This window comes from Pongo abelii, chromosome 13 (genome assembly GCF_028885655.2).
Source record: "Pongo abelii isolate AG06213 chromosome 13, NHGRI_mPonAbe1-v2.0_pri, whole genome shotgun sequence".
Taxonomy (NCBI): Eukaryota; Metazoa; Chordata; class Mammalia; order Primates; family Hominidae; genus Pongo; species Pongo abelii.
This window is the reverse complement of record NC_071998.2, coordinates 20372056-20399995: the sequence shown is the minus strand read 5'-3', so window position 1 is coordinate 20399995 and position 27940 is coordinate 20372056. Positions and strand designations below refer to the sequence as shown.

At 44.3% G+C, this 27940-nt stretch overlaps 1 protein-coding gene across 3 annotated transcripts; it reads right to left on the bottom strand.

Annotated features, from left to right (window-relative positions):
• Positions 1-27: 27 nt before the first annotated feature.
• On the bottom strand, positions 28-27454 carry ZBTB5 (zinc finger and BTB domain containing 5). 3 transcript variants are annotated; one of them, XM_002819609.4, is made up of 2 exons: positions 27308-27454; positions 28-4587 (listed from the first exon to the last, which is right to left on the bottom strand). In XM_002819609.4, the coding sequence occupies exon 2, from the start codon at positions 4581-4583 to the stop codon at positions 2550-2552; it is 2034 nt and encodes a 677-aa protein (XP_002819655.1). In that variant the 5' UTR covers positions 4584-4587; positions 27308-27454; the 3' UTR covers positions 28-2549. The 3 variants fall into 3 exon arrangements, with proteins under 3 accessions (XP_002819655.1, XP_054375667.2, XP_009242532.1); XM_054519692.2 differs by lacking the exon at positions 27308-27454 and adding an exon at positions 27061-27301; XM_009244257.4 differs by lacking the exon at positions 27308-27454 and adding an exon at positions 26039-27178.
• Positions 27455-27940: the final 486 nt, after the last annotated feature.

The following is a 27940-nucleotide window of genomic DNA, read 5'->3' as shown; positions in this document are numbered from 1 at the left end:
TAATAACATAAAGAAAAAGAACACATATTTAGAGGCATGAATATGACAAATTTTTTATTTCAAAAATCTCAAGTTGTAACCAGCATAGCACCACTGACATGGATGCCTTGATAGAACTTTATGATCTGTTCACCAGAAAAGATTCTACATGATCACGCCAGACTATAATTAAGGCTAACCAATCAAAATTCAGGTACCCAAAACCAGTTATAATCCAGGTAGAAACTACAGATCATAGGAACCCTGGGACTGGTTTTCCAGGGAACCCTGGAATTATTTTTTAAGTGCTACAGCATGTACAAGGACACTGGCCCACAAGCTTGCTTCTCACATGTAGAAACTGACCGACTAAGAGGTAGATGAGAGATTCCAGGTTCCATCTAGCAGTGGAGAGGCAGGGCTCCAGCATGTATCAGAGATAAGCCCCAAAAGCAAAGTCCACTTATGCTTCAGCAGAGGTAAGCGGGCAGGCTCCTGGCACCACCTCCTCCAAATGGAAGGGAAGGAGGGCTGCACCGCTCTGCCTGTGCCCTGGCTCCTCTCCCTGGGTCCAGGCGGGGCCTCTCGTTTTCTCCAGGCTAACCCACTGTGTCCCAAGGTTAATCTCACAAGACACTGGTCCCTACATCATGTAAAGGGTGGATGGGGAGTCTCCTAACACCATGTCAACATGACTGCTAACAAGGAGCCACACACACAACTGAATTTCACAGGACCTCATATCCTCCAGTGGGCTCTTTCCCACATCTGCTCGAAAGGAATCGTGGGTTTCCCTTTGGGCTTTCCTTCCCACACACACAACTGAATTTCACAGGACCTCATATCCTCCAGTGGGCTCTTTCCCACATCTACTCGAAAGGAATCGTGGGTTTCCCTTTGGGCTTTCCTTCCTGGGAATCAGTCCATGGGAGATGCCAGGCCCCCCTGGAACATGAAATTCTCCACACATGTGTAACTGCACACTCTAGATTAACAGGAAAGAAAATGCTCATTTTTGTTTCCAGCTACACGTACTTAGCTTTCTAAACACAAAAACCGAGTAATTTATCTGATTTATGCATGATGGTTTGGTATGTCTAAGAAAGCTATATAAAACATAAAATGAACTCATGTTCATGCATGAATTAAACTGACTTCATGAGTTCTAGGGAGACGCATTAACCTGTGCCGTTCCCCTGGACGCACACTTGGCCTCATACAGGTGCCACTAACAGCCCCGATGGCACAGTGTCAGAGGACAGCAAGGTGAGGCTGGGGAAGTGAGGCTGTAGGGCCCAGAGAGGCCTTGGGCAGTGACCCGAGTGCCTCCAACAGTCTCAGATGCTACTTGATTACTTCTATGCTATGGGCTGCTAACTCTTACATAGCCTAGAAAATATTTACCCATGAACACTACCACGTTTGGATTTCAAACAATTTTAAACATTTGGTATCAGATTGGGGGAACAACAAATAAAATTTAGGGTCTGTACTGTTAAAGTATAGTATATAACAGTAATAAAACCCGTGTGGGACATTTTTGGTTAATCTGTCATCGAAAACGGTAATCTAAACCTGGGAGAGCTGCTATATGGGGAAGGGAGAGTGAAGAAATGGAGAACAGGCTTGTCCTCGGGTAGGATGTGTCAGCCTAGACTGGCCCTCAACATCTGGACGGAGCAACAGGTAAATGTGCCATGGAAGACCCCACAAAACATGACTCCACATCATCAGAACAAAGACAAACACAAGCTCTTTTCTGACTTCCTAACGTGGAACTGTAACATCTGTAATACAAGTTGGTTAAAATACTGCTCAAACAGCACATAGGGAAACAATACCTTGTCACTCTCTACAAGTACATACTCCATTTACAATTTGGTTTTTAAACCAGAAAAAACTGTTAAAACATCTATCCAACAGTGATGATGTATTCAAAAGTATATACATCTATCTAATAGTCCAAGAGAATGCTCACTCTGGACCCAGTGTCAGCACCAAAGTGCAGTGTTTATGACTGCAAATCAGGTAAAAATAAAAAATACAGTACTTTCTGAGGCCTAGGACTAGCTCATGATACACTTTAAAGCATTTGTGGCAGACAGGTGTGTCCTCAAAGGCCTTCCTTTAAGACAGGCACCAAATCACCACTGGTTACACATAAGTGCATTTTGCATCACTATACAGGGATATAATATTCCCATCAGAAGGTATAGGAAATTTAAATGCTACACAGTTTTACAAAAATTGCTAAAAAATTTTTTTTGCACTTCAATTTTTAAATTTTTAAATGTGCCACTTTTAACATCAATTACAAACTACTTTCTGACTGCATTACTCAACCCTAAGGAAGCACCTGGTTTCAGGGATTGCATCCCTTTCCCAAGACGTGCACTTCACTCAGAAATGCAGCAGCACAAATACTACATGTTAGTTCTCCGGTTATTAGTTGCTAAACTGTTTAAGAGCCACTGGGCAGCTGGAAGCCTCGAACCCAAAGTCATTAACTGCTTACCAAAAGAAATTCAGTCCGACAACTGGCCTCAGCGTTGTCTTGTAAGGACAAACAGCTAGAGCAAAGTGCTGGGAAGATTGCTGCTCTGCCAGCGCAGGCAGGTAGTCTTTGAGTGCTTATACAGGTGGCTGGACTGACTAAACCTCTTGCCACACTTCAGGCAGGCGTAAGGCTTTTCACCTGTGTGAACACGGATGTGCTTCTTGCAATCTGTCAAAGTCAGAAAAGTTTTGCAGCAGATTTTGCAGGCATACTTGCGAGCTCCCTCTACGACCAAAACATTGTGCTCTGATAAGGCCTTCTTGCACTTTGACAGAACATCTGCAGATGCCCTGGTCAACTGTGGAGGGCCAGGCTGGGAAGGATGGCCATTTTCAAATGAGGACGTAGCTCCATTCATCATTAGCTGGGAACTGGTAGAGTTTTCTGGGATCTGTGAGCTCCTGACGGAAGTTACAACTGGCATTTTGGGAGCTATGCGGCGGTAGTAAGGAAAGTTACTGGCTCCTCCCCTTGGGGAACCTATCATTACCCTGGAGAAGGAGGAGTGGAGGCCCAAACCAGACCTGGAAAAGTCCATCCCAAACTGTTCTCCTCCTTGGTAGCCTGAAGTCTGCACACACGGCAGGCCCATCACCTCCTGCATAGGCCTGACGAAGTGGGAGTCTGCAGGTTCACTAAATGGGTTCTCTACATGAGAGCCAGGGGCAGAGGAGGGCCCACCTGCAGGCCCAGCCTCTGGACTCAACAAATAGGGGGCCTCACTCTCCAGCCTGCAGTCACTAGTGGTGTTTGGAATATTATCATCATTGTTCTGATTTGCAGTAAAGTTATTTCCTCTGCTCTTGTTAAGAAAATTCGAAATACTAAAAGTGGACTTATGCTCTAGGTTATTTGTGACTTCCAAAATATGGATATCACCTACCCTGTCTGTGCTAGACTGGGGATCTGAAAAACTCCGATCACTGCTTTCAGGGCTGAGGTCTATCTTCTCGGCACTGACCACAACTCCTTCCACTTCCACAGACTCGCTGCCTTCTGCTTGTGAGGTCACATCACTCACTTCATCCTGAGGCTCAGGTGAGCTCAGGGGTTCAGATTTAACCACCACTCTCATGTGCTCCTTCTCACCAAGGCCAACCTCAGGATTTTCACACTGAAAACTACTTTTCTCAGTTGCAGCTTCCTGATCAAAACTAGTCTCAACCTGAGTTGCACGAGAGGCCATGGACAACTGTGCCATGTTGCCAGCACTGTTATCAGACTGGCTGGGCACCTGGGCATCTTCTTGAGTGCCAAAAGACTGATCAAACATGATCGCACTGTCTTCCTGGTTATCAGTCATTCCATCAGCTTTAGGATTATCCACAATTTTCAGAGAATCTGGTGAAAAGAACTCCTCCCGAGAATGAACCCCTGAAGGCCCATTCTCTGGTGTAACATCTGAAATGGCAGACTCATCCATGGAGGGTCGGAGGCGCTGCCTGGCCCGCTCCTCTGCAGACTGCTTGCGCTTATGAAGGCGTCTCATGGGGAAGGGCGTGCGCTGATCCAGGTTACTGCGCATGGAAGAGCTCATGGGGGCTGGCTGCTCCTCGCCATTCTGGCTGGAATTGAGGGCTGAGCTCACGATGCTTAGTCCCAGCTGCTGTAGCATAAAGGAGCGCTGCATGCGGGCGCTCTGCTCCTGAACGCGCTCACTGGGGGGAGACATGGGCAGCGTCCTTGTCGTTAAGTAATGTTTACATGCCTTAACAACAGAGTTCAAATGCAGGTGAGAGGCTGCCAATAAGACATCCATAACATTGCTCTCCCCCAGCATGAGGGTGGAGGTATACATCATGTCAATCAGTGCAGCAAAGGCCTCTGCTGTCACCACCTCGCTATCCAGCTGGATCATGTTCATGGTCTGATCTCCTTCTGCCACTGAGAACAGGGCTCGGAAATGCGTGCTGCATGCTGCCAGCACGGAGCGGTGGGCTTTAAAGTGTCTATTCCCCACTACAATGACACAATCACAGAGCTGGCCATGAAGTCTCTGGTAGTTCAGCTGCTGGAAGATTTGTTCAAAGTGACCAGGAAAATCCATGATCCTACAGGAAAACAAAGAAAGAAAATGTTAAGACCTAGAAAAGCTTCAAAGTCAGAACACAAAGGGTATGATGAAAAGAGTGGAATGGATGGCCAAGCTTGGACCTTTGAAGCCTGTGATATCTCTGATAATGGGCACACACACTAACAGCTTGTCATATAAGAAGCAAATGCCTATTCGGCCATCAGCCCAGGAGGCATGCACACATGTGGGCCTAGCTACCAACAGGCTCCCCTTTACTCTTCATATGAGCCATGTATAACACTAAGGGTCTAAGTTAGTAAAGACCAGTGTGTGAGTGATGGCATATCTATCCCATAGAAGTCTGTTAGAGTTCTGCATTCCCTAAGGATGAGGAATGAATACCAAGAAATTCCAAAGTCTTAGGAACCCTAAATAAGTGAAAAGGGCAAATCAATATTAGTGTGGAAGATTTCCGGTTATAGATGGTAGCAGATTGCACACATGCATTTGCCCCCTACTCTTTCCTGAAACCCCACTAAAATGACATGAAGCCAGGCATGGAGGCTCATGCCTGTAATCCCAGTACTTTGGGAGGCTGAGACGGACAGATCACCTGAGGTCAGGAGTTCAAGACGAGCCTGACCAACATGGTGAAACCGTCTCTACTAAAAATACAAAAAATTAGCCAGGCATGGTGGTACATGCTTGTAATCCCAGGTACTCGGGAGGCTGAGGAAGGGGAGGTTGCAGTGAGCTGAGATCGTGCCACTGCACTCCCAGCCTGGGTGACAGAGCGAGACTTCATCTCAAAGAAAAAAAAAAAAAACACTAAAGTTTTTGTTTAAACTTTAAAAGGTGTAAACCCACAAGGAAAAAGAGAATGAGAAGGCCTTCAATAGCATTTTGGAAGCTGGGGAGAGGTAAATGAGTGCTAACTGACTCAGCACACCCCAAAAGCAAAAATCCTAAACTGGGCAGCGGATAAAACAACCTAACATATATAAATCTCATTCCCAAAGGCCAAGGAACTGGTTGCCCTTGCCAGGGGAAATGGAATGAAGGTGTGGCTAAGGCAGGAGGCCTGGCTGAAAATCTATCCAATTAAAAACAAAACAAAACAAACAAAAAAAAACACCAGGATGTGGTGGCTCATGCCTGTAATCCTATAGCACTTTTGGAGGCTGAGGTGGGAGGATTGCCTGAGCTTAGGAGTTTGAGACAAGCCTGGGCAACAACGTGAAACCCTGTCTCTACCAAAAATACAAAAAATTAGCTGGGCGTGCTGGTATGTGCCTCTGGTCTCAGCTACTCAGGAGGGTGAAGGGGGAGGATCACTTGAGCCTGGGAGGCAGAGGTTGCAGTGAGCAGAGATCGCACTGCTGCGCTCCAACCTGGGTAACAGAGTGAAACCTGTCTCAAAAAAAAATTAGCCGAGCATGGTGGCATGCACCTGTGGTCCCAGCTACTTGGGAGGCTAAGATGGGAGGATCACTTGAGCCTGGGAAGTCAAGGCTTCTGTGAACTGTCACTGGGCCACTGCACTCCAGCCTAAGCAACACAGCAAGGCTCTATCTCAGAAAATAAAATAAAAATAAGTGAATGAATAAGAGAAGGAATTAATCAGGTCCAATATCTTGACTACAGAAAGAGAAAAGGAAGAATACAGAGGGTGAAAATGATGTAAGAAATGGTGTTTTGTTTTGTTTTTGAGACAGAGTTTCGCTCTGTTCCCCCAGGCTGGCGCAATGTCGGCTCACTGCAACCTCCGCCTCCCGGGTTCAAGTGAGTCTCCTGCCTCAGCCTCCCGACTAGCTGGGATTATAGGTGCACGCCACCACACCCGGCTAATTTTTGTATTTTTAGTAGAGACGGGGGTTTTACCATGTTGGTCAGGCTGGTTGCGAACTTCTGACCTCAGGTGATCTGCCCGCCCTGGCCTCCCAAAGTGCTGGGATTACAGGCATAAGCCACTGCGCCCGGCCAAGAAATGGTATTTTTTAAATTTTGAGAACTGAAGAAATTTGCTTATTAAGACTAACAAGGCCCAACAAGTACTCAAAATATGAAGATACAAATCCCCACACTAGGCTGATATCAGGAATAAAATTGGCATTCGTCTTTGCCACAGCAGCACTAAAAGCTAGAAGATGACAGTTCCTTCAAAATTATCCAAGAAAATAATTTCCAACTTAGAATTCCACACCCAGCTAAACTATTAATCAATTAGGATAAACTAAGGCATTTTCAGATAAGAACCCAAAGGTCTATCCTTTCTCAGGAGGCGACTAAGATTGTAGGAAACAGGAGACCCACCAGAGAAGACAGGCAAAGGGAATCCCAAGGATGATGATGAAGCTCCAGATGACAACTAGGCAGCAGGCCTGGAGAGCAAAAGCAGTCAGACTGGAGCAGGAAGGACTCCAAGGAGTGGGTCTCCAAGGGGGGTGGAAAAAAAGGAATGGATAGACAACCTGATGTGATTGGGAGTGCTTAGAATTTACCAGTTCTATCCAAGTGTGAAAATAGGTCATTAAAAAAAAAACAAATTTTTAAATGGATCAATGATTAACTCCAGGAAAAAAAAAAGGTTGTTTACTTATAGGACACAATATGTAGTTCATTTGTGACAATATTTACACAGTCATAAAATATGTACACTAAACCGAATGTGAGATATTGGGAGGATGAGAGAAAGCAACTTTGCATGGGGGGAGAGGGTAAAGGAGATGAGGTATAATAAAGTTAAATCTTCACTTTCCTTATTAATCTAGAAATACAGTCTGAAATAGGTTATCTCAAAAAATAGTAATTTGGCACGTTATTTAGAAGTACAGAAGTTGGTTGAGCATGGTGGCTCACGCCTGTAATCCCAGCGCTTTGGGAGACCGAGGTAGGTGGGTCCCTTGAGCCCCCAGGAGTTCAAGACCAGCCTGGGCAACATGGCGCAAAACCCCATCTCTTACTAAAAATACAAAAACAATTAGCCAGGCATGGTGGTATGTGCCTGCAGTCCCAGCTACTTGGGAGGCTGAGGGAGATCACTTGAGCCCGGAGTCGGAAGTTGCAGTGAGCAGAGATCACGTCACTGCACTCTAATCTGGGAGACAGAGTGAGACCCTGTCAAAAAAAAAGAAAAAAAAAGAAATATGGAAGTCAATAGTGGAATAGCTGAAATAACTGAAAGTGGCTGCCTCTGAGGAGTGGGTAATTGATGGGGAAAAGGATGGGACAGGGGACTGCTGTTTTGTTCTTATTTTTGTTTCTTTTTACCTATAAGCCTTATGGAACTATAGGCTGGGTGTGGTAGCTCATGGCTGTAATCCTAACCCTTTGGGAGACTGAGGCGGGCAGACTGCTTGAGCTCAGGAGTTCGAGACCACCTTAGGCAACATGGCAAAACCCCATCTCAACTAAAAATACAAAAAGTAGCCAGCCATGGTGGCGAGTGCCCGCCATGTAGTCCCAGTGTACTTGGGAGGCTAAGGTGGGAGGATTGCTTCAGCCCAGGGGGCAGAGGTTATAGAGAGCGAAGATTGATGCACTGCACTGCAATCTGGGCGACAGAGCAAGTCTCTGTCTCAAATAAATAAATACATAAAAATGTATACACATATATTTATAAAATTAATTTTAAAAAGGTAGATCTGTGATATTCTAAAGGGATACACCTGAGATCTTTGCAAATCTCCAAAATTCACAAATCCCATCATGGCATTTCATAAGAAGGCAGCATGGGTGCCAAGTGGCTCCCCAGGCCCAACCACTTGCTCTGATGTCCCAGCCGTACAGCCTTACAGGCCAAAGTTGGTCAGGATCCTGGGAAATAACTGAAATGGCAAACTAAGTCCACAAAACTCAAGGGTCTACTGTGGCAACTGAGACTATTATGCTATTCAGCTATACTTGGAAAGTTAACTATCGGAAAAGCAAATGCCTCAAAGCAGCAGACACGTGTTGGCCATATTGTTTTGCCTATGTTTGTTGAGCTCTGATGAATTTTCAACAAAATAGATCACTGAACACATACTTTCCCACTGAGGTGTCTGCTCTTTGCTATCATGTATGAGAGATCAGATCTCCAAAGATGCAGCCACTGCCACATCCCTTCTTGCTTTACCAAGCTTTCCTGCAGAAAGCAGAGAGCCAGCAGTGGCAGGCAGCAGCACACACATCCCGGGTCCCCACCCAACTCACTCAGGGCCCACAGAGCTTAAGGCTTTGGGGAGATTAAACGAAATGCAATTACTGCTCATTAAGTCTATAGCCCTGCCTTAGAAAGTATACTCACATACGAATAAGTGCCAAGTTCCAGAGGGGTGATTATTTTGTAGCAGTAACAGGGAAGAAACATTCTGGTTCGAGGAATAAAATAAACAGGGAATTGTGGTGGGAAGTTGTACAAGCCTCAGAGTTGCTCTTCTAAGCGACCATGGAAGCTTGGGCCCAACAGGCAAAAACAAGGAACACCAGACACTCAGCGTTATTGCTTTCTCTCCTACAGTGGGGAATAGACCCAGTGTATTAGTCTGTTTTCAACTGCTATAAAGAAATACCCAAGACTGGGTGATTTATAAAGGAAAGAGGTTTAACTGACTCACAGTTCTGCATGGCTGAGGTGGCCTCAGGAAACTTACAATCATGGTGGAAGGCAAAGGGAAAGCAAGGACCTTCTTCACATGGTGGCAGAAGAGTGTGAGTGTGTGAAGGAGAAACTGTCACTTATAAAACCACCAGATGTTGTGAGAACTCACTCTCAGGAGAACAGCATGGGGGAAACCACCCCCGGGATCCAATCACCTCTTTCCCTCCATGTGGGGATTCAATTTGAGGTGAGATTTGGATTGGGACAGAGCCAAGCCGTGCCACCCAGCATTGTAGTAACAGTCTCACTGGTGATAGTAACAGAGGTAATGGCAGTGGTAATAAAATATATATTTTTTACTGTGCTTTTTTTTTTTTGAGACAGGGTTTCACCCTGTTGCCCAGGCTAGAGTACAGTGGCATGATCATAGCTCACTGCAGCCTTGAACTCCTGGCTTCAAGCAATCCTCCTGCCAGCCTGGGATTACAGGTATAATAACAGTAATTACTAAGAACCCGACAGTCATTATACTAAGTACTTTTAATTTACATTATTTCTAATCTTCAAAACAACAGTGGCAGGTGGGAATTCTTTTCCTGACTTAATAGATGAGGGGGGCCATAAAAGACTGACTTCACAAATAAATAGTATTTCAACTAGGCATACTGATTTAAAAGGACAATAATACTCTGCTCAATGCTTCTTTTTTTTTTTTTTTTTTTTTTTTTTTTAAAAATAAGCAACAGAACTTATATGAGAAAACTAGCTTACTTAAAAATTATGGGGCTGGGCATGGTGGCTCACATCTGTAATTCCCAGTACTTTGGAAGGCCAAGATGGGAAGATTACCTTAGCCTAGGAGTTCGAGACCAGCCTAGGCAATATGGCAAGCCCTCATCTCTAAAATAAATAAATAAACAATTTTTTAAAATTGTGGTCCCAGAAACACCATTTTGAGGAAATTTTCCAAGAGCCAGGGGATCTCTGAAAAGAGGCTACTGAGGTAGCTAAACACAACCCCAACAAAAATAAAAGGTTTAAGTAATATTGGAAGACAGGCAAACAGTACCTACAATCTTTTAACTTCCCATCAGCCTAGAGATCCTCGGCTCTACACTAGATCCCCCATCATAGGCCTTGAGACCAACTCAAGTTCTCCACACTCCTCTCAAAACACTTTAGGGATGCTTGGAACTTCCTGTTATACCTTGTTGGCAGACCATCTTCAGGCAATACAGAGGCTAATGTCTGCATCATAACTATGATTCCACCTTGGGAAAGTGGGACTCACAATTTGCAGGCTATCCAAATGTGAAGGGGGGAAGGGGTGCTCAAAAGATTCTGGGGAGCTGCAAATGACAGATGTCCACCATAGCATCCCTCTGACAAGCAGGGCCCCCTCTACATATTAATCCATGTGACTTTGGAAATGCATAGTTTTACTGAGTAAGAGGTGATCTTCCTGGAAATGAAAGAACCAAACAACAGAAGGACAGATGAGTTGGTGTTACACTGTAACATCTTCAACTAGCAATTTATTAAGTCCTGATTACTCTGCCATGGACAGCTAAGGAAGTAGGGTAAATTTTCTTAAAAAAAAAACTCTAAAGAAATTAAAACAGAAAATTTAAAACTATTTGTCAACTTATTTAAAAATAGTAATAAACGATTACAGCCGGGCATGGTGGCTCACGCCTGTAATCCCAGCACTTTGGAAGGCCGAGGCAGGCAAATTACAAGGTCAAGAGAGCGAGACCATCCTGGCCAACATGGTGAAACCCCAACTCTACTAAAAATACAAAAATTAGCTGGGCGTGGTGGTGTGTGCCTGTAGTCCCAGCTACTCAGGAGGCTGAGGCAGGAGAATCGCTTGAACCCAGAAGGCGGAGAGTGCAGTGAGCCAAGATCACACCACTGTACTCCAGCCTGGTGACAGAGCGAGACTCCGTTTCAAAATAAATAAATAATAAACAATTACATGTTAACATAACATTTTAATAAATAACTGGGCCAGGCACGGTGGCTTACACCTGTAAAACTTGCACCTTGGGAGGCCTAGGGAGGATCAGTTGAGCCCAGGAGTTCAAGACCAGCCTGGGCAACATAGTGAGATTCTATCTCTATAACAAAAAGAAAAAAGTTATTTAAAAAATAAATATTTTCCAAAAACATAAGAGGTGTATTGTTTTATATTTTGGCATTAAGAGAAGACAACTGGATTCTCATATTTGCTTCTGCATTCAGGCTTGTAATATCACACATTGCATGGCCTCTGGAAAACTCCACTCTACATTCATGAAAGAATGAGTAAAAAAAGGCCCGGTGCAGTAGCTCACGCCTGTAATCCCAGCACTTTTGGAGGTCCAGGTGGGCAGATCACTTGAGGCCAGGAGTTTGTGACCAGCTTGGCCAACATGGTGAAACCCTACCTCTACTAAAAATGCAAAAATTAGTCAGGCGTGGTGGCGCATGCCTGTAGTCTCAGCTACTCGGGAGGCGAGGCACATGAGAATTGCTTGAACCCAGGAGGTGGAGGTTGCAGTGAGCCAAGACTGTACCACTGCACTCTAGTCTGGGTGATAGTATGAGACTCTCAAAAAAAAAAAAAGAATGAGTAAAAATGATACGGGAATTAAAGAGAAATTAAGCAGATAGTGAGGGTAAGAAGCCCTCAGTAAGGTTTTCCTTTTAATGAAAAGCAGCCCCAAGTGATTTTTCTAACAAAGAGCAGCCTATAAAATCGAGCTGCAGACATAGATGCCAGCAGTGGTGCCAATCATGTTCAAAATGGTGGCTTCATCTTCCCTTCTCTTTTTCAGCAATGTGTACAGTAAGCAGCAGACAATGGGGCAGGCCAAAGGGAAAGCCCATTTGCATAATAAGATTAGGGTGGAATGGCCAGCCTTCCCCATGTGCTATATAAACGTCACACATGATCAAACCAATCTGTGGGCCCTACATAAATCAGACACTACCTCCTCAAGCCTGCCTATAAAATCTGGCAAATTCTGCCACCGGCTGGCTGTTTCCTTTCAGAAGCTCCTCTGTCTCACTAGAGAGAGAGCTGTTTTCCTTTCTCTGTTTCTTTCTTTGGCCTATGAAACCTCCACTCCTAAACTCGAATGTGTCTGTGTCCCAAATTTTCTTGGCCTGAGACAACAAACCCCAGGTATTTACCCCAGACAACGAAGCTGCTTCAAAAAAAAAAAAAAAAAGCAAGTAAATCTTTGTATCATTATAAAAAGTTCTGACCTCACAGACCCCTTGAAAAAGTCTGGGGGGCCCATATAGGTCACTGGACTATACTTTGCGAATTGCTGATCTAACAAAAATTTTAATTATATTTGGAAGATAGAAGAATGAGTAATATGCATTGAGCAAAACTGGCAGAATTACAAGAAGAAATTAACAAATTCATAAAGAACAGTATTACCTTTAACCAAGGAGATGTCAATAGATAATGCCTAAACTGAAATTAAGAATTAGCACCTGCCAGGCGCGGTGGCTCACACTTATAATCCCAGCACTTTGGGAGATCACCTGAGGTCAAGAGTTCAAGACGGCAGATCACCTGAGGTCAAGAGTTCAAGACCAGCCTGGCCAGCATGGTGAAACCCCGTCTCTACTAAAAATACAAAAATTAGCCGGGCATGGTGGCACGCACCTGTAATCCCAGCTACTCAGGAGGCTGAGGCAGGAGAATCGCTTGAACCTGGGAGACGGAGGTTGCAGTGAGCCGAGATCGCACCATTGCACCCCAGCCTGGGCAACAGAGCAAAACTCCATCTCAAAAAAAAAAAAAAAAAAAAAAAATAGCTCCAAACATAGTATTTAATATATACATGTAATTACCAAAAGAATTAGCTAAGAGTTGAAAATGGTAGTCTTGGAGAAGAGAAAATGGAAAACAGGAACCTGGGCAACATGGTGAGACCCCCGTCTCTTACCAAAAATACAAAAAAATAGCCGGGTGTGGTGATGCACACCTATAGTCCCAGCTACTCAGGAGATTGAGGTGGGAGGACAGCTTGAGCCCGCAGGGGTGGAGGTTGCAGTGAGCTGAGATCATACCACTACACTCCAGCTTGGTTGACAGAGTGAGACCCTATCTCTAAAAAAAAATTTAAAAAGAAAAGAAAATGGAAAGCAGGGAAGGTAAGGCCTGGTGTTTGTCTTAAATCTTGTAGAACTACTGATTCATTAAATGATGTTCACTGGCTAGGCACGGTGGCTCACGACTACAATCCCAGCATTTTGGGAGTCCGAGGTGGGTGGATCACTTGAGGCCAGGAGTTTGAGACCAGCCTGACCAACATGGTGAAACCCTGTCTCTACAAAAATACAAAAATTAGCTGGGTGTGGTGGCGCAGGCCTGTAATCCCTGTTATTTGGGAGGCTGAGGCACAACAATCGCTTGAACCTGGGAGATGGAGATTGCACTGAGCCAAGGTAGTGCCACTGCACTCCAGCGTGGGCGACAGAGTGAGACTGTCTCAAAAAAAAAAAAAAAAAAAAAAAAGACAGACGTGCACTTAGCAAATTTACATATACTTTTGGTAAGATGATAAATGTATAAAGAAAGCCTGAATAGACTATAACCACACACATACAATTAGAAAAAACTGTCATTATCACCCCCTAAAAAGCTTTTTATCCTTAAAAGAGTTTTTAAGGATAATTTGGTGGGTAGGGGGCCAGTGAGTTAGGAGTGCTGATCGGTTGGCTTAGGGATGAAATCTAGGGAGTCGAAGCTGTCCTCTTATGCTGAGTCAGTTCCTGGGTGGGGGATACAGAACTGGTTGGCAGGTCCAGGTGGGGCCATCCAGTTGTCAGAAATGCAAAAGCCTGAAAAGACATCTCAAAAGGCCGATCTGAGGTTCACAATAGTGATGTTATCTTCAAGAGTAATTGGGGAAGTTGCAACTCTTATGACCTACCTAATGATGGCTGGTAATATTTAGAATTCCAACCCCTCTCATTTTAACTTAGTGGCTGGTGGCTTTCATTTGTTTTACAAGAACAGTTTAGCTTCAAACTGTAAACAAAATTCCTTCCCAAGGCTAGTTTGGCCTACGCACAGGAATGAACAAGAACAGTTTAGAGGTTAGAAGCAAGATGGGGTCGGTTAGGTCTGATATCTTTAGCTGTCATTAATTTTCTCAGTTGTGATTTTGCAAAGGCAGTTTCAATTGCACTGATTGAATTTTAAGATAAGCTATTTAAAATATCTAGTAACAGAAGCATAACTCACAGTAAAAATGGGGTCATGAGTTAAACCAAATGCAGCATGAGTTAAACCAAATACTAGTATCATTTTTGATATATGTTTTGGCCATCCCCAAAACCCAAAAGTCAATATCCCAAGAATTAGTTGGAAACAGCAGTGTATATCACATTAATATGAAGCTCAAAAGTGATTCCAAAGACTATGAATACAAAGGAGGCTTAAATTCATACTGTTTTAATGAGGGTTCCCCAGAGGCAAATCATAAGAGAAAGATTCAAGTGCAAGTGATTTATCAAGAAGTTCCCAGGAGAAAATGGGAGTAAGGAGCAGGAGAAGGAAGCAGCAGCCAAGTAAAGGTATAATATGGGGCAAAATCCCAGCCTTAGTGTGTTCTAGCAGGGGTGCTCTGGAGTATAAACAATGCCTCTGAGTTTGAGCCACCTCAAGGCAAAGGTGCTGGTCTTTCATAGCCCTGCAGTCACTCAGTCAATGACTAAAAGCCTCCCTAGGGCAATGTAAACTGCCAGGCACTTCTGGTTCTCTGGGCCCAGGCACAAAGTGATGCCAGTCACCCAAAGGTAGTCCTCAAGAGTCACAGATGCAAGCTGTTAAGCACACAGTAGCTATAGGATGGGTGCACAGAACCGGTAATAGGGATCAAGGGGATCTGGTCAGAGCTACACAGTACCTGCTACACACACCTGGTGATACTAAAGAATAAAGTAACATGTAACCATATGGATAAACAGATGCTACTGTCTATTAGGAATATTCTTGTATATTTACATCATATATGTTGCACTCTCAATCCCCTACCCCTGTCCCATAACCATTAGGTGAACAAGAAATCTCTATTCCTTCATTGGATTCTAAGATGCCACATGTCTGTCTGTCTGTCTCTCTCTTTAAATAGTGACAGGGTCTTGCTCTGTCATCCAGGCTGGAGTGCTGGCACAGTTATAGCTCACTACAGCCTTGAACTCCTGAGCTCAATCAATCCTCCCACCTCAGCCTCCCATTAGCTGGGACTACAGGCACAGACCACCACAAGCAGCTTTTTTTTTTTTTGTAGAGACGGGGTCTCCCTATGTTGGCTAGGATGGTCTTGAACTCCTGTGCTCAAGGGATCCTCCTGCCTCAGCCTTCCAAAGTGTTGGGATTACAGGTGTAAGCACCATGAAGTTTTCAGATCTGTTACACAGCACTAAGTAACTGGAACAGTGTGAAACGTTTTACCATTTCCCCACAAATCAACATTCAAATACTATCTCCACCTTTTCGGGGAGAGGGGGTCCATCTATGTCTTTGGAGAAAATCACTTCCCACCCATTCTTAGTCCATGAGTCCATGCAGTACAGATCGAGCTGCCCCAAACACCTGAGTTCACCAGGAGATGGAGGATCCAGGGAGACCCAGTCAACTTGGTACCCACTCTCCTTGATTACAGTGATTGTTTCAGACATGGGTATGTGACCCAAGTTCCGCCAATGGAGTCTGCCTGTGGGCTTTTGCTGGTACTATCAAGAGACTATTTTCACCCAGATTACAAATTGTGAGGGAGCTATAAATCCAGCACTGAGAGTGACCATTTTTGCCTGTTTGAGAATGAAGCCAACACAGAAGAAAGTGATACCAAAAACAGTGTCCAGAAGGTATCAAGACTCTGGAATCCAGGCATGACTAAAGTTGGCACCACCCTAGGACTTGTTTCATGAGCCAGTGAACTCCCCTTTTACCTTAACCTGGTTTGTGTTGGATCTCTGCCACACAGTCAAACATGAAGTTCAAATTACATCTCCCAGGAAAACCTATATAATACAGCTATCTCAAAACCTTTAGAACTTTTTTGGATCTAGAGGGAATATTTTAAAAATTCAGGTCGTTTGGGGGATATAAAATTTGCTATTATCTGCTCTGATGGAAGGCAATCATGAATCAAGATCATTCTTACTCAGAACTCTCAAGTAATTCTAGCAAAGTCAGAGGGCCAGTCTAAAAGCCTTAACAGAGCTCAGGCTGAGTAAATAAGAGTTTTACCCAAAGCTGCCTGTCTGAAGCCTTCTAACCAAGGAAAAAGGCTTCAGGTCTCTTTAAAAAGGCTCCAAAATGTGACAATATGAGTCAATATAGCTGGAGGAGAGTGTGGCAAGCAATCTACTGATGCATAACTGTGTCTGACCCAAAGCAAGTGTAAAGTTCAGTATTTGTTATCTGCAGGAACAAATATTTAGGAATTTCAAAACTAAATATAATTAAGAAAATACACTCATATTACTGTCCATTACATTAACATGAATAATCAAAAGATGACTTTTCTCAATAGATTTACTTTTCTAATAATGCTTTACTTAGGCTAATAAAGTTCCTTTGTGTCTTTGGAGAACAAGCCAGCACATTTTAAACTATTTAATTTATATACTGATATACCCACATGCTTCTCAATAATATACTTCATTCATAACAAAAACTGCACCCATACTCAAACATCATCTACTACCATATCAAGTAATTTGCTGCTTGTCTGCCAGGCAGGATCCACACAGTTGTCACCTGCAGAAAGCAAATTAACATTCTAAGGAATCCTTAACATTCAGTAGCCCAATCTAGATAAAACCCTAGCAGATCCTACTTCTGTGTGGGCTGAGCAAAAACAAAAACCCTAGTGATATGGACAGGAGACAGGGAAATGCTGGGTAGAAGAAGGCAGTACCCCAGCTAAGGCCCCACCCTCAAGCCTGGAAACCTGTGGCCCTAAATGGGAACAGGCATTCCTGTTTTTGCGCCCAAATGTTGCCTTTTGGCCTGCTACGCCATGCTATCTATCCTGTACACATATAAACTCCAAACCCCAGGTTCCACAGGCAGATGAGCAGACAAACAGAATGTGCAGAGGAGCATAAGAGCAGCGTGGCAAAGGAGAAAAGAGAAGGAGCATCTGAATGTCAAGAGCCATTCAGCAGGGGTTGGTCAGAGATGAGATCAGCCACAGGACAGCCGAACTCCAGGGGAAGATCATCTTCCCACTCCATCCCCTTTCCAGCTCCCCATCCATCCCACTGAGAGCCACCTCCATCATCCAATAAAATCCCAACATACACCATCCTTCAAGTCCATGTGTGACCCGATTCTTCCTGGATGCTGGACAAGAACCCAAATACCAAGAAGCCACTGAGCTGGTTAACACTTAACCCATCTGCAGATGGCAAAGTTAAAAGAGCACTGTAGCATGCCTAATGGGGCTTCGGGAGCTGCAGGCACCCACCCCTAGATGCCGCCATGGGGCCAGAGCCTAAAAGAGCTTGCCCCAGCTCCTGCCCCTGCCTGTCTCTGTGCTCCTCCTCCTGTAAGGGGTTTTAGCAGTAGTGGCAGCCAAACAGATGAGCCACATCATTGTCATGCGTCCTGTGAGGGGGGTCAGAGAACTCTCCCATTTCATCAGCAGAAAAATAACTAGACAGAACATTTCCTCCACTTGTAGAGACGATATAGATGAAAACAAGTGTCAGAGAGCAGAACAAAGCAAGGACCCACTCAAGTAGGCTAGGATTTTTTTTTTTTAAATACAGATGGGGTCTCAATATGCCCAGGCTGCTTTTGAACTCCAGGGCTCACGCAATCCTCCTACCACAGGCTCTGGAAGTGCAGGCTAGGATTTTTTTTTTTGAGACAGGATTGCACTCTCTCACCCAGGCTGGAGTACAGTGGCCTGATCACGGTTCACTGCAGCCTTGACCTCCCAGGCTCAAGGTGATCCTCCTACCTCAGCCTCCTGGGTAGCTGGGACTACAGGTGCGTGTCACCATGCCTGGCTAATTTTTGTATTTTTTGTAGATATGGGGTTTTGCCATGTTGCCCAGGCTGGTTTCAAACTCCTGGGCTCAAGCAATCCACCTGCCTCAGCCTCCCAAAGTGGTGGGATTACAGCCGTGAGCCACCCACCCACCTGGCCCTGGCTAGGAATTTTGACAGGGCTCCAAGTCAGACAGAGCGGAGTACTGGAACATCCATCCATTGTTCTAATTTGACCAGCAAAGTGGGAGCAGGGGAAGGCTGGAACTAGGTGGGCACAATGATGCCTGGGTTAACCCCAAGAAACCAGACCTGTCAGCATGACTAATGTCATAATATCTCTGGTTCTGCTCTGTCAGGGTTGGCTCAGAAACTGAACAGATTAGTTCTATAAAACAGGAAAATTCCACTAGTGACTAAAGATGAGCATGACTGAGGAAGGCGAGCTGGACGCCCTGACCATCTCACCTAACTCTCCAATTCTCCCCACATTGCCACCTTGTTTTCCAGGTCAAAATCCCTAGGGATGAACTGACCTAGAGCTCTATAACTCAGTTTGAATAAGAAAAGGTATTAGTGCCCTACTTACATTCCTAGTACAAACTCAAATGCTTTTTCTACTAAAACAGCTTATTGAGGGCAGGAACTGTATTTTCTCTCGCTCAAAGTGCCTGACATAAAATACTCAGTAAATTATTTGCTGAATAAACTTTTGCTATATACAGATGAAGTATATTACCCAACAATCACTTTTCTGAGAATCACAACTATCTCTAAAATCAGCCAAAAACCAGAAGAAAAAGTCTCAGAATATCCAAAATAAAGATCAAAGACTATGGATGAAAGATTTTCTCATAGGAAAGTCCCTCAAGCCCTCACACAGTCTTTTGTTTGAAACAAAATTCAAGTTTTTCTAGTTCCCTAACTAACTGAAGCAGCAACTCCAGAATGAGAGCAAGGAGTGGCTGCTTAAATGAGGTTAAGTTGACAGCTGCAGAAAGAGACAGCTGACCCACTAAGGGGGAAAAGAGGCCCAGCAGCTTGGAGCTAGGTAGTATACAGCCCAAGGGACCTCAACAGCCCATAAAGGTACTTGTGTATTTTTTGTATACAAGTTCATTCATGTAATATGTTTTTTGTTTTGTTTTGTTTTTGAGACAGAGTCTTGCTTTGCCACCCAGGCTGGAGTGTGGTAGTGCAATCACAGCTCACTGTAGCCTCCACTTCCCTAGCTCAAGTGACTCTCCCACCACAGCCTCTCAAATACTGGTACTACAGGCACATGTCACCATGCCCAGCTAATTTTTTATTCTTTGTAGAGACGGGTCTCACTATGTTGCTCTGGCTGGTCTCGAACTCCTGGGCTCAGGTATTCCTCCTGCCTTGGCCTCCCAAAGTGCTGAGATTACAAGTGTGAGCCACCATGCCAGCATCATCTCATGTTTTAAAGTGCTTACTTGTTCAAGGTTAAGCGCTGTGGAGCATAGATTTGTATGGGACAGTACTAACTGTCACAGGTGTTTAGTGGAAATAAGATATACATGAATAACGATATTACAAAGTACAAAGCACTAAGTGCCACATAAGAGGTGAAAGAACCTCTCAATGGTTTGGAGAAGGCAAAGGGTATTTCTAGCTTCATGGTGGCGTTGACAACACAGCTAGGTCTTGGTTGGATTTGGACAAACCCCTAGACAGAGGTAAAGGTGGAGAAGGGGTTGAGGTGGGTAAAGCAATGTATTCGATTTGGCTGGAAAATAGTATGGCTAGAAAGGTAGGTATTGGATAGTGACTGCTCATAACTGATGTTAATAATTACAAGTCATCAGAAAGGTTAACCATGACGCACATACTTTTGAACTAAAGGCTATCATCACTTTTGAGATTACTTTCTTAAAAAGTATTTTAGGGTTTTTTTCTTAAGTTTAAGCAGCGCATCAGCCAGAGTCATTGGTTGCAGCAACAAAAATTGATCCTAAACATAAAAGTAATTTACTGAAAGGCTATTAGTTTGATCATGGAATTGATGGGAAGGCTGGATACGTGAGATTGAGCTGGGAAGAAATTAAGCTAGGCAGCAGGAAAAATCAGGTCAGAATGCCAAACATTTGTGCTGAACACAGCTACTACTAACCAAATGCTCACTCCAATGGCGACCCAACCTCCCCTTCCCTACATTTGTTATTAAGTCTCGACTCTTGAGTACCTGTTTTCAATATGTGTGATAAAATGGGAAGTATACCTGAAGTTTTCCTCCTGCATTCTGAAATACAAGTTGCCTCAAGAAAAAGCACTTGTGCAGTTTTTGAGGTGGCTCAACTAATTGCTTTTCTCATGGGACACTATTTTTACTTGAAAGAACAAATGACAAACTATGGTTATTTAGAAGTATTTGCCATTTTCTTGAAAATGAATGAAAAAATGAATGAAACAAGCCTGTTATTTTAAATAAAATAACTTAGTACTTATTGCCAATAAAAAAGTTTGAGAATTCAGGTGAAAATTAGTATTTTGGAAAACTTGTATCTGTCACTGTGAGCCTGACAGCTTCCCACATGCTCAAATTCTTCTGACAGATCACTGGTGATATTAATGAAATGTGACTTTTTTACATTGTATAATAAATGTGTCAACATTTGGAAGATCTGCATAACTCTGAAATCAGTATTTTCCAAATGACCATGTAGCCATGTAACAATAATGCTATAAAACAAGGTATGGGTAAAAATTCATTCAAGATACAAAACATAAGCTAATGTATTTTAATGCAACAGAATATGAAAAGTTCATTGACATAATTTCAGATTCCACAGTGCACTAATCACTTAAGAAAATACCACTTGTGGAGTTTTGGTACAGTATCAGAGTAAGAATATCCAAAATTATCTGAAAAATCTACTGAAATAATCCTCCCTTTCCAACTACATATTTGTGTGATGCTGGAGTTTTTTGGTATATTTTAATCAAAATAGTGTATCACGGCAAAATGAACGCAGAAGCATTTAACAGAATCCAGCTGTCTTCTATTAAACTACATATTAAAGAGATTTACAAAAAATGTAAAACAGGGCATGGGCATGCCGGCCCCTGCTTCTCAGCCTGTAATCTCAGCACTTTGGGAGGCCGAGGCAGGTGGATCACCTGAGGTCAGGAGTTTGAGACCAGCCTGACCAACATGGAGAAAACCCGTCTCTACTAAAAATACAAAAAATTGGTGGGGCGTGGTGGCGCATGCTGTAATCCCAGCTACTCGGGAGGCCGAGGCAGGAGAATCGCTTGAACCTGGGAGGCAGAGGTTGCAGTGAGCCAAGATCGCACCATTGTACTCCAGCCTGGGCAACAAGAGCAAAACTCCATCTCAAAAAAAAAAAAAAAAGTTTTCTTTTCTTTCCAATCCCAACTGATGTGTAGCATAAACAACTTTTAAACATGTCTTTCATTGCCTTTTACCCCTGACATATCAAGAAACTTTTTTTTTTTTTTTTTTCAGGCAGAGTCTCACTCTGTCACCCAGGCTGGAGTGCAGTTGCACAATCTCAGCTCACTGCAACCACCAGTTCAAGCAATCCTCCTGCCTCAGCCTCCCGAATAGCTGGGATTACAGACGTGTACCACCATGCCCAGCTAATTTTTTTTTTTTTTTTGAGATGAGTCTTGCTCTGTTGCCCAGGCTGGAGTGCAGTGGTGCGATCTCGGCTAACTGCAAGCTCTGCCTCCCAGGCTCACGCCATTCATTCTCCTGCCTTAGCCTCCCAAGTAGCTGGGACTACAGGCGCCCACCACCACGCCTGGCTAATTTTTTGTATTTTTAGTAGAGGCGGGGTTTCACCTTGTTAGTCAGGATGGTCTCGATCTCCTGACCTCGTGATCTGCCCGTCTTGGCCTCCCAAAGTGCTGGGATTACAGGCGTGAGCCACTGCGCCAGACCATTTTTTTAAATTTTTAGTAGAGACCAGGTTTCACCATATTGGCCAGGCTAGTCTCAAGCTACTGACCTTGTGATCTGCCTACCCTGGCCTCCCAAAATGCTGGGCCTGACCAAGAAACTTCTTTCTTAATGAAAAAAATTAGTCCAGCTAGGCACGGTGGCTCACGCCTGTAATCCCAGCACTTTGGGAGGCTGAGGCGGGCAGATCACCTGAGGTCGGAAGTTCGAAACCAGCCTGACCAACATAGAGAAACCCTGTCTCTGCTAAAAATAAAAAATTAGCCGGGCACGGTGGTGCATGCCTGTAATCCCAGCTACTCGGGGGCTGAGGCAGGAGAATCGCTTGAACTCGGGAGGTGGAAGTTGCAGTGAGCCAAGATTGCGCCATTGCACTGGATCCAGCCTGGGCAATAGGAGTGAACACTCCCCCCACAAAAAATCAGGCCAGACGCAGGGGCTCACACCTGTAATCCCAGTACTTTGGGAGGCTGAAGCGGGAGGCTCATTTGAGACCTGCTTGGTTAACACAGCAAAACCTTTTCTCTACAAAAAAAATTTTTTTTTAATTAGCTGGGTGCTGGGCATGGTGGCTCACGCCTATAATCCCAACATGTTGGGAGGCCAAGGTGGGAGAAATGCTTGAGTCCAGGAGTCTAATATCAGCCTGGGAAACATAGGGAGAACCCCACCTCCACAAAAAATACAAAAATTAGCTGGGCATGGTGGTGCATGCCTGTAGTCCCAGCTACTTGGGAGGCTGGGTTGGGGAGGGTTGCTTGAGCCCAGGAGATTGGGGCTGCAGGGAGTTATGACCATCCCACTACACTCCAGCCCAGGTGACAGAGCAAGACCCTATCTCAAAAGCAAAACAGAACAAAGTAGAAAGAAAAAAAAAAACTAAACTTTTATCAAGATGAAAACTATGACAAAGCTTTGGAGACACTATTATTATGGTGCCTTTCCAACAGAGAAGATGAAAATGGACTTAATCCATTTCTTACACCTAGTTTACTTTCAAAGCAGTATATGCCTTCACTTCTCAATCATTTATCAAATCAATAATGCTCAGCAAGTGACCTTCACTTGACCCGCAGAGTTGCTTCTGATCATCTATTCAAAATAAGTACAATGTAAGTCACTTAAATGTGTTTAGATTTTTGTAGCATTTCTGGGCTCCTCCCACAACCGAATGCCCAAACACTGGATTTTGTTTTCCCGGTCTTCCTTCCTCAAATCCTCTTTGCAAAAAAGACTAAACCGTAAGGACTATAAAGGTGAAAGCCTTGTATTTTTAGAGGAAGATGGTTGAGTGGATTTTAAATTATAATTGACTAATAAAGATGTGCTGAAAAATTAATTATACCATGTCAACAATATCATGCATAGAAAAAAAAGGGGAGCAACTCTCCCTAAACATTTTAAACTTAAGAAATTGGCAATCAGCCAGGTGCAGTGGCTCTCATGCCTGTAATCATGCACTTTGGGAGGCCAAGGCAGGCGGATCACCTGAGGTCAGGAGTTCAAGACCAGCCTGGCCAACATGGCAAAACCCTGTCTCTACCAAAAAATACAAAAATTAGTCGGGCATGGTGGCACGAGCTGTAGTCCCAACTACTCAGGAGGCTGAGACACAAGAATCATTTGAACTCAGGAGGCGGAGGTTGCAGTGACCCGAGATCAGATTGCGCCATTGCACTCAAGCCTGGGTGACAGAGTGAGACCCTGTCTCAAAAAAAAAAGTAAATTAGGAATAAAGGCATTTGTAAACCTGTTACCATACAAAGTAACAGATTACCAAGTATAATTTCCAAAAAGTAGACCTATCACTTAATCATCCTTTAAAATTTGTAAAATGAACATTTTATTTGTTAATTTCCATTTATATAAGGAAAAATATCACGCTCAATAGGCTTCTTTTCAGTAACAAACATTTTCCAGAGCGGGAAAACGAATTAGGAAAATTCACTGGTTACAATTACAATGAATTAGTTGGGTACAAAAGTCTCTTTATGGGGGGTAGGCAGCCCCCATAAAGGATTTTACTATGTTGCCTGGGCTGGTTTGAACTCAAGTGATCCTCCTGCCTCAGACTCCCAAGTAGTTGGGACTACAGGTGTGTGCCACCTGAGCTAAAAGTCTATTAATTTTACCAAATTTCATTAAATCTAAGATGTCTGTGATTATAAAATGCATTATTTCATGTTTAACACTAGGAAAAAAACTGCCAATTAAGCTATGGCATAATGCTTACTTATGGTATCCTGTCTTCAAAGAAGAAGGAAAACTGTCTGCCAATGACTACTAATGATAGAGGCAGCAGACAGATAAATGCCTAGGCAGACAGGGGCACATCCCCAGTGAAACCTCACCTCCAAGCCGAAGACAGTTTAAAAGCCTGAAAGCCAAGCTACAAGTCAAATCCACGGACCAGATTGAGAACCTGTGTTCCCGTTTGGCATGCTTTCCTCTGATTGATCCCCACCCTTCACCTATTTTACATATATCTACCCCTTTCCTAATTGGTTTTCTACACTGTTGTGCCCACCTTTGAGTGGTGTCTTTGCTTTAACCTTTTTTTTTTTTTTTTTTGAGACAGGGTCTCACTCTGACTCCAAGACTCCAAGCATGCAGTGGCACGCTGTCAGCTCAACACAACCTCTGCCTCCCAGGCTCAAGCGATTCTTCCGCCTCAGCCTCCTGAGTAGCTGCGATTACAGGCGCACATCACCATGCCGGGTTAATTTTTGTATTTTTAGTAGAGACAGGGTTTCACCATGTTGGCCAGATTGGTCTCGAACTCCTGAGCTCAGGCAATCTGCCTGCCTCAGCCTCCCCAATTGCAGTAATTACAGGTGTGAGCCACCACACCCCGCCTTGCCTTTAAACTTTTTGCATACTCAGAAACCAATCAGCACACACTCCCCATTCTGAGTCTCTAAGAAGCCCCGGAACCAGCCACACTGGGAAAGAAACCACCCAACTGCCGGGGTGGGGGGCCACCCCCTGCATGCCCTCTTCTCTGAGAGCTGTTCCATCACTCAATAAAATTCTTCTCTGCTCTCCTCACCCTTCGCATTGTCAGAGTAACCTAATCTGTTTGGGATGCCAAGATAAATCAAAGCTTTTAGGAAATACATGTATAACTAATAAAATGAAAGGCACCTCCAAAACTGGATCTTGAAAATTAAAAGCTACTATTTAGTGGTGAAAATGATGAGAACATACGTAAAGAGCAATAGTTCACTCAGAAACAGCTGGTCTTTTAGGAGATGAGAAGTTTACTTCACACTTAGACAAAAGGCATAGTGTAGTGCTACATTCCATCCCACCTGCTACACTAACAAAACTGGCTCTACTAGACAACATCCATATTTGAGAAATATTACGTACAGTAAAAGAAAAATCACATGCTTAAAACTGACAGAGGGGGAAAGTATTTAAAATTAATTTACATTAAAAAAAAAGTTGAAAGCTAACATAGAATCAATACCTTGGGTTCTTTTTTCCATTTCCAAAACGAATGTGAGCCAGATTCAAGATTCTCTGACAGCACTACACCAGGTTTTGTCAATTTCACTGAACACAAGATATTTTAAAGTCTCCAATTCGATATAATTCATGGTGAGTTCTTTAAGTACTATTTGATATCCCAGTGATTTTTTATTACTTCCACTTTGGGGACAGTCTTGTGAGTCTCTTTTGAGAGCGTTCACTCCTAAGTTTGTAAGATGCCTTTCCTCCAAATCTTACCATTTTCAGAATTCTGCTAGAGACATATCGATTAACCAAAATCCAGCTTGCCAGCATCCTCAGCTAACTAAAAGTTATGTTTTGACACAACTTTTAGGGAAAAGGGGCAAATCTCTAGTAAATGGGTTGACTTCAGGACTCTTCAAAAAAAGAGTCTGTTTATTCAGCAAAACCCAAGGGCCCAGAACAGGTCCCCACCCAAGCAGTCTTACCTGTAAGGTCACCAAGCTGGCTGTGGTGGCCAGGTCAATCTTCCCAAATTTGATGAGATTTCCAGAAGGGTTAAAAGGAAGAGTGAACGGTTTCCTTTGGCTTAGGGGCTTTTCTCTAAAATTCCTTGTCTTCTTCCCATCTGGTCTTTTCCCTCTGAACTATTAGCTTACTGCCAACCACCGTCCCCACAGAAATCACAAGAGTTTAGGCAAATGAAAAGCAAGTTCTGTCCACCCTTTTACATCTAAGGCACAACAGCCCATACTAGGACAACAAATTACCAATGACTTAATGACTAAGGCACAGCATTCTCTTCAACCTCTAAAGAAAAGCCCGTAATGTCTTCTATTTAATACAAGTGAAAAATATGAGAACATATTTTGGAATATTTTTGCTTCAATTTTTGAAGGTGAAGAGTTTCTTCTATTAATTCAAGTTAACTAGAGTCAGAAGATACTACTTAGTAATCAACTTTACTGTGCTTTCACCTAAAATTTTTCCTCCAAATTATTTAGGATTTGCCTTCTGTTCAGAAAATTAGTTTCCACAATATCCTTCACTATGTCAGAATGCTGACTGACTTAAAAAAATGACCATTATGAAAGGAAAACACTAACCTTCAACTCCCCTTAATTCACTGCCTTTTATTATTTACATACAAATCTGTCCTCCAAACAGGAGAAGACGGGACGGCAGTGTCTTACCACCGCATCCCCCACAGCTCCTCGCACGAAGCCTGGGAGTAGTGGGCATTCAATAAATGCCTATTAAACACTTCAGTCTTCTCATAACAAGTTGGGGCATTCCAAAACACCGGCTCCACCCCTCCAGGGTCGGCCGCTGGCTCCCGATGGCAGTCTGCCTATGGCCTTGCTCTGGTGAAATGAAACCTCGTCGCTCAAGAAGACCCAGGATGGGGGCAAGGGAGCCGTCCGACCACATCCCGCAGGGCAGCAGATCCTCTCTTCATCCCGCCAGGCCGCTGGGCCTGAGGCTTTTCCCACCCCATTCGGGAACCTACGTCGCCAGCCGGGGATCCGCACGGGTACCAGCCTTGCGTCGGGACACCGGGGACGCCTGCGCAGAAGAACCCGCCTGGCCCCTTCGCTCCGACGGTAACAATGCTCCCTCAGAAAGACAGCCAAGGTAGGCTGGGGGCACCAGTACACTTCTGCGCGCTCCCCGACGCCTTGGCGCGCCCCTGGTGCTCAACCTTCCCCACGTGAGCGCGCCCGCCATCCAGATACTCGCTGACCGGGTCTCCTCACCTGAGTCGGGCTCCGCCCCCCTCCTCCTCGCTGAAGGAGGCGGTGACCCCTCTCCGATCGGACTCGGCAGTGTCAGAGGAGGTGGGAACGTCCAGACCGACGTCTCCGTTATGGGACTTCCTCCCCCTTCCACCCGCCCCCCTCCCACCCCGCCTCTAGTCTCCTAGCTCCTCCAGCCAGTTCGCCGCGGCACTCTGAGAACACCGCGGCGGCACCCGAGGATAAACGGAAGTGACGTAATGCAAGAGCGCCTACTCCGCCCCATTCCTCCTCCCCCAGTTGGGCTGCAACCAATCAGCAATGGGGAGGGCGGGGCCGGGGTAGGAGTGCAGCCAGCCGGCGCGCGGAACCTGGAGGAATTTACTTAGCCCCCGAAAAAACTGACCAATCCACGGTCCCTGGAGTCTGGTTGTGTTTACTACCGACTGAATCCGTGAGCTCTCTGACCAATCACCCTTTGCCTTACAACAAGTAAAACGGTTATCGAATGCCTTTTAGGGCGGGATTTATCACTAAACTGCTCCAGGTTTGGACTATACAAATGCAGCTGTTCGGTGCAACCAATCAAAACCCTCTGTGGTTCAGGCAAGCGGGCTTTCCGCCTAAATCCGCCAATCACAACAACGACTGCGT

What these genes read in the sequence shown, in the direction of transcription:
- ZBTB5 (XM_054519692.2), bottom strand. Translation starts at nt 27,278, where the DNA reads ATGGCGGGCGCGCTCACGTGGGGAAGGTTGAGCACCAGGGGCGCGCCA. An exon ending in GCGGATCCCCGGCTGGCGAC is followed by an intron (nt 4,588 to 27,060) that starts GTAGGTTCCCGA and finishes GTTTTCCTGTAG; the next exon opens with GATCATGGATTTTCCTGGTC.